The sequence below is a fragment of the Branchiostoma floridae genome, chromosome 12, assembly GCF_000003815.2.
Source record: "Branchiostoma floridae strain S238N-H82 chromosome 12, Bfl_VNyyK, whole genome shotgun sequence".
NCBI lineage: Eukaryota > Metazoa > Chordata > Leptocardii > Amphioxiformes > Branchiostomatidae > Branchiostoma > Branchiostoma floridae.
The window spans coordinates 19,800,510-19,805,613 of record NC_049990.1 but is presented as its reverse complement, the minus strand read 5'-3'; the positions used below and the strand labels follow the sequence as shown (position 1 = coordinate 19,805,613).

At 42.4% G+C, this 5,104-nt stretch overlaps 1 protein-coding gene across 1 annotated transcript; it reads left to right on the top strand.

The window, feature by feature from the left end:
* The first annotated feature begins 864 nt into the window (after positions 1–864).
* LOC118427154 lies at positions 865–3,569 on the top strand. Its single transcript, XM_035836791.1, has 3 exons — positions 865–1,001; positions 1,492–1,673; positions 1,834–3,569. Exons 2-3 carry the CDS (start codon positions 1,517–1,519, stop codon positions 3,567–3,569), a joined length of 1,893 nt encoding a protein of 630 aa, XP_035692684.1. The 5' UTR covers positions 865–1,001; positions 1,492–1,516.
* The last annotated feature ends 1,535 nt before the right edge of the window (positions 3,570–5,104 follow it).

The following is a 5,104-nucleotide window of genomic DNA, read 5'->3' as shown; positions in this document are numbered from 1 at the left end:
ACAGCTCATTCATCCATTCCTTAATTTTATTTATTTATCTAGGGACAACATGTCGCCACTCCGGAGGTTTGCAATGAGCCCTGCGTACATCATATAAACCACCAAAGGTTCAAATCAAATACATTTACATCGAAGATAAAAAAAAAAAATATTATACAACAAAACGAAGAAAAACACACTAGTAATACAAGCAATTCAATATGATAGATAAAGTAAATAAGGTAGAAAATGGTATTTGCACTTGCATATGAATGATGTATAAACAAAACAAAACAAAGAGTATTAGGTTGGAGACATAATTCACGACTATTGTTGTTGGGTAGAAATGAGTTCCCTTTGTCTTAAATCTTTATCTTTCGAAAAAAAAAATGAAAGTATAGGTTTTGGTGTGTTTGTGAACGTATGTGCTTGCTTGTTTGCTTGCTAGAATAAGTCTTACCAAGCAGAAGATGACAGGCCACACTGACTTAATTTTATGGATGACGTCCTATGAAGACCCCAAAACTAATGCACAAGGGCGACAAAAATGTCCAGCCAAACAAATGATGCTAAACTTAAAGACTAATAATAAACATCCAGTCCATTCTTTCCCAGGCTTGGTTTGTCTAATCTTTACTTCTATCAAGACTGTAAGAGACAAGAGTCACTATTTCAATCATCGTGTTTATTGCCATTTTTGTTTCAAGAGGGAACAAGGACGTTGTGGTCCCATGTCCTGAACATGTGCGCGTCGTCCCTCATACCACACGTAACAGTCAAAGGGGAGTTCCGTTGATGATCGGAAGGGCTCCACCCAGGGGCATTCCACTTACTAAAGGCTAAGGGGATAAAGTTATCATTACTACATTAGGACAGAGACGACAACTGGCCACAATTTTATATTCTTACCTCGTTAGTTTTTGTTTTTTCTTTTGTTTTATCAACATTCAGGTTGCCCTGCAAAGTGTAGCCACAAGTCTGAAACTGCCACGCCATCTCCGGACAGGGGAATTCCAGAACAGGTTGGTATGTTTTTAACACATGGCGTTGGGTTTCAGGACTTGTTTGTGAGCCAAACACACAATACAATACACGGTACATTATACGTGGTTCTTAATCACCATTCATCAGGTATTCGAGAGTCATTTTCAAGGTAGTATCAATACGCAAGTGTCTTTAATACGGTATTTTGGCGTTGCCACAGGAGTGGAGCCGTTAGCACATTATCGATACCGTTTAAGTAATTATGTAGGCCCATTCATCTAATATGTTGTGCGTATGTTGTACTGCAATGTTAACTATAATACATGTAATAAATTAGATTGATACTGTTTCATACTCCGGAGAAACCGAAGTTGAAGCGTTGATTGAGGAAGCGTGTCACAGTAGAAGGGTAACTCTGCATATAATTGACAGGCCCTATTGTTCTGCGGAATATAGACTCAGTCTTGAGTGGTCAAAGGTTCATACCAATTCTTGTCTTAACTTCCTACTTGAATCACATATTTACAGTAACAACAAAGAACGGGAATGGAACATGGCACAACAGCTGCAGGAAGGCTGCAGCGCCTTGCAGACAGGGGACATAGACATGGCAGAACAGCTGCAGGAGGGCTGCAGGGCCCTGCAGACAGGGGACCTGGACACGGCAGAACAGAACTTTGCAGCTGCGTTGAAGGCTGTTCATGGGAAAGGTGACTAACTACTTATTACAATAACTACATGAGTTTGCATAAATTCGTCTCAACACAATCTATTCTATCAATGACGTTATGATGATGTACTTAAAAAGAATTTCCATGCTGTTACCGAGAAAAAGTCTCTTTTATCATATGATGCCTTTGTTTCACACAGAGTCAAGCAGAGAGGTGGGGCCACTGTTAAAGTTAAGTGATGTCTATCTGAAGAGAGGGATGCTGTCAAAAGATGGTGATGACTTCACCAAGGCAGCAGCACTGTGTAACGCAGCACTGGTAAGATCCAAAACAAAAGACCAAGGTGACATCAAACAAACAGTCCAGTTGATAACCCAATCATTTGTTAAGCACGTCCTGGGTATTACACAAACGGTAGACATCGATGACGTAGACAAACACAAAACCCTGTTGAAGAAAGACCGACACCAAGTAGAAAAACAAATCGAAAAGATTGAACAACAAGCCGATCCTTACAGCCTTGATGAGGACGACCCAAATATCACAGAAGTGGAGAAGAGGAGAGTGGAAGCAATCAAATCATTGTTTCAGACAATACTGTATCAGCGAAGAACGCTTATTGTTTGCCTTATAGATGAATGTATAAAGGTAATGTGTCCCCCTCCCTGTAAGTACGCCATGATAGGCTTGGGTTCGCAAGCCACAGGTCTAGTAACACCGTACTCTGACCTAGAATTTGCCATTTTGATAGACAAGGAAACTGAAAATAATGTCACCTACTTCCGCAACCTCACTCACTACCTGCATCTCAAAGTAATCAATCTGGGAGAAACTATTCTTCCTGCCATGGGAATTAAGTCTCTTAATGATTTCTATTCAGACGATCCACTGGACAACTGGTACTATGACTCTGTAACACCGCGCGGGTTTTCGTTCGATGGAGCCATGCCACATGCATGCAAGACTCCGTTAGGCAGGGGTAAACCGTCTGAACTTATCCGCACACCCAGCAACATGGTAAAACTCCTGGAAGACAATGTCACGTTCCGTTTAAAGAAAGGCTACCATCTTGCAAGTGTCCTGGGGAATGTTTCTTTAATCGCAGGAGAGCAAGAGTTGATCGATGGATATAGGTCTTTATGGACTAAGACACTGCGTGAAGACAGTAGAAAAATTCCCTCCTTACTCGCAAATGCCATAATAACAGAGAATTCCCAAAATTTTGAAAAACATGTCCTAAGCGACAGTCTGCTTAATGTTAAAAAAGAAATCTATCGGTTTTCAAGCATTGTCGTCATATGTTGGGCATTGCGTCGTGAAATACAACCGACGACAATCTGGGAGACAATTGCAAAGATGCAGGGGAATGGTGTCATTGATGACAAAAACGCGCATCATTTGATGGTGATGGTCAGCATCTCAGCAGAACTGAGGCTGCGGACATACATGAACAATCATGGCCAAGTGGAAAATATGTCAGTATTATCGTCCATGCCGACAGAAACAGATCTAGGGGGAAAATTAAGGAAAGTGTTTTACATCTCAAATGCAAAACAGCTCATGAGATACTATTTCACAGCAACACCTTTGAAGCGCTTTGTCTCCAATATCATCAAGTCGCCAGGAGATGCTTTAGAACTATTTGACAATTCTTTGCAACTAAAATCACAGATATACAATAGTCTGTGTGATTACCCTAACTCAAAGGTATGTTTGGAAGAGCTTCTGCAGAACTATAAAACCAGATTTAGTGAAACATCCATACATTCTGACATTGTCCAAACACTTACAAAGTTAGCTAAAGCATGTCGTAAAAGTGGTGATCGCATAGAGGCTGTCAGCTATCAACAACAGTCACTACAGATGGAGCGGATTACTCATGGTGAGAACAATGTACATCCTGATATCGCCTCGTCACTTAACAACTTGGGTTAAACCTGGAGCGACCTTGGTGATCACAAAAAGGCCGTCAGCTATTACGAACAATCACTACAGATAACGAGGACTATCTATGGTGAGAACACTGCACATCCTCATATCGCCTCGTCACTAAACAACTTGGGTAACGACTGGAGGAACCTTGGTGATTACAAAAAGGCCGTCAGTTATCACGAACAGTCACTACAGATGAAGCGGACTATCTATGGTGAGAACACTGCACATCCTGATATCGCCGCGTCACTAGACAATTTGGGTCTCGTCTGTATGGACCTTGGTGATTACAAAAAGGCCGTCAGCTATCACGAACAGTCACTACAGATGAGGCGGACTATCTATGGTGAAAACACTGCACATCCTGATATCGCCGCGTCAAAAAACAACTTGGGTCTCGCCTGGAGGCACCTTGGTGATTGCAAAAAGGCCGTCAGCTACCACGAAATGTCACTACAGATGGAGCTGACTATCTATGGTGAAAACACTGCACATCCTGATATCGCCCCGTCACTAAACAACTTGGGTCTCGCCTGGATGGACCTTGGTGATTACAAAAAGGCCGTCAGCTACCACGAACAGTCACTACAGATGAGGCGGACTATCTATGGTGAAAACACGGCACATCCTGATATCGCCGCGTCACTAAACAACTTAGGTCTCGCCTGGAGGCACCTTGGTGATTGCAAAAAGGCCGTCAGCCATCACGAACAGTCATTACAGATGGAGCGGATTAATCATGGTGAGAACACTGCACATCCTGATATCGCCTCGTCACTAAACAACTTGGGGAGCGCCTGGATGGACCTTGGTGATTACAAAAAGGCCGTCAGCTATCACGAACAGTCACTACAGATGAATCGGACTGTCTACGTTGAGAACACTGCACATCCTGTTATCGCCAAGTCACTGAACAACTTGGGGAGCGCCTGGGGGATCCTTGGCGATTACAAAAAAGCCGTCAGCTATTGCGAACAGTCACTACAGATGGAGCGGACTATCTATGGCGAGAACACTGCACATCCCGGTATCGCCATGTCTCTAATCAACTTGGGCAACGCCTGGGGGAACCTTAGTTATTACAAAAAGGCCGTCAGCTATTGGGAACAGTCACTACAGATGATGCGGATTATCTATGGTGAGAACACGGCACATCCTCATATCGCCATTGCACTAAAAAACTTGGGAAAGGCCTGGAGGCTCCTTGGCGATGACCAAAAGGCCGCCAGCTATCACGAACAGTCGCAACACATGCAGCGAGAGTGTTTGTGACGAGAACACCGGGCACCTGTACATTATCTGCTTACTGCAAAACTTTGGAAATCACTTGGAGAAATGTTGGTGATGACAGGAAAGTCTATCTATTTTGCTATATTGACAAAGATGAAGAAGATTATCAAAAAGTACAACAACTTTGTTGTTTAATTAGAAACAAACTTGTTCCGGGATTTATAAATCACATAATCACATCATTTTCCTAGGTTATATAATTATGAATAGCATTATTCCAATTTCAGTTTGAAGTATGCATGCCTTGT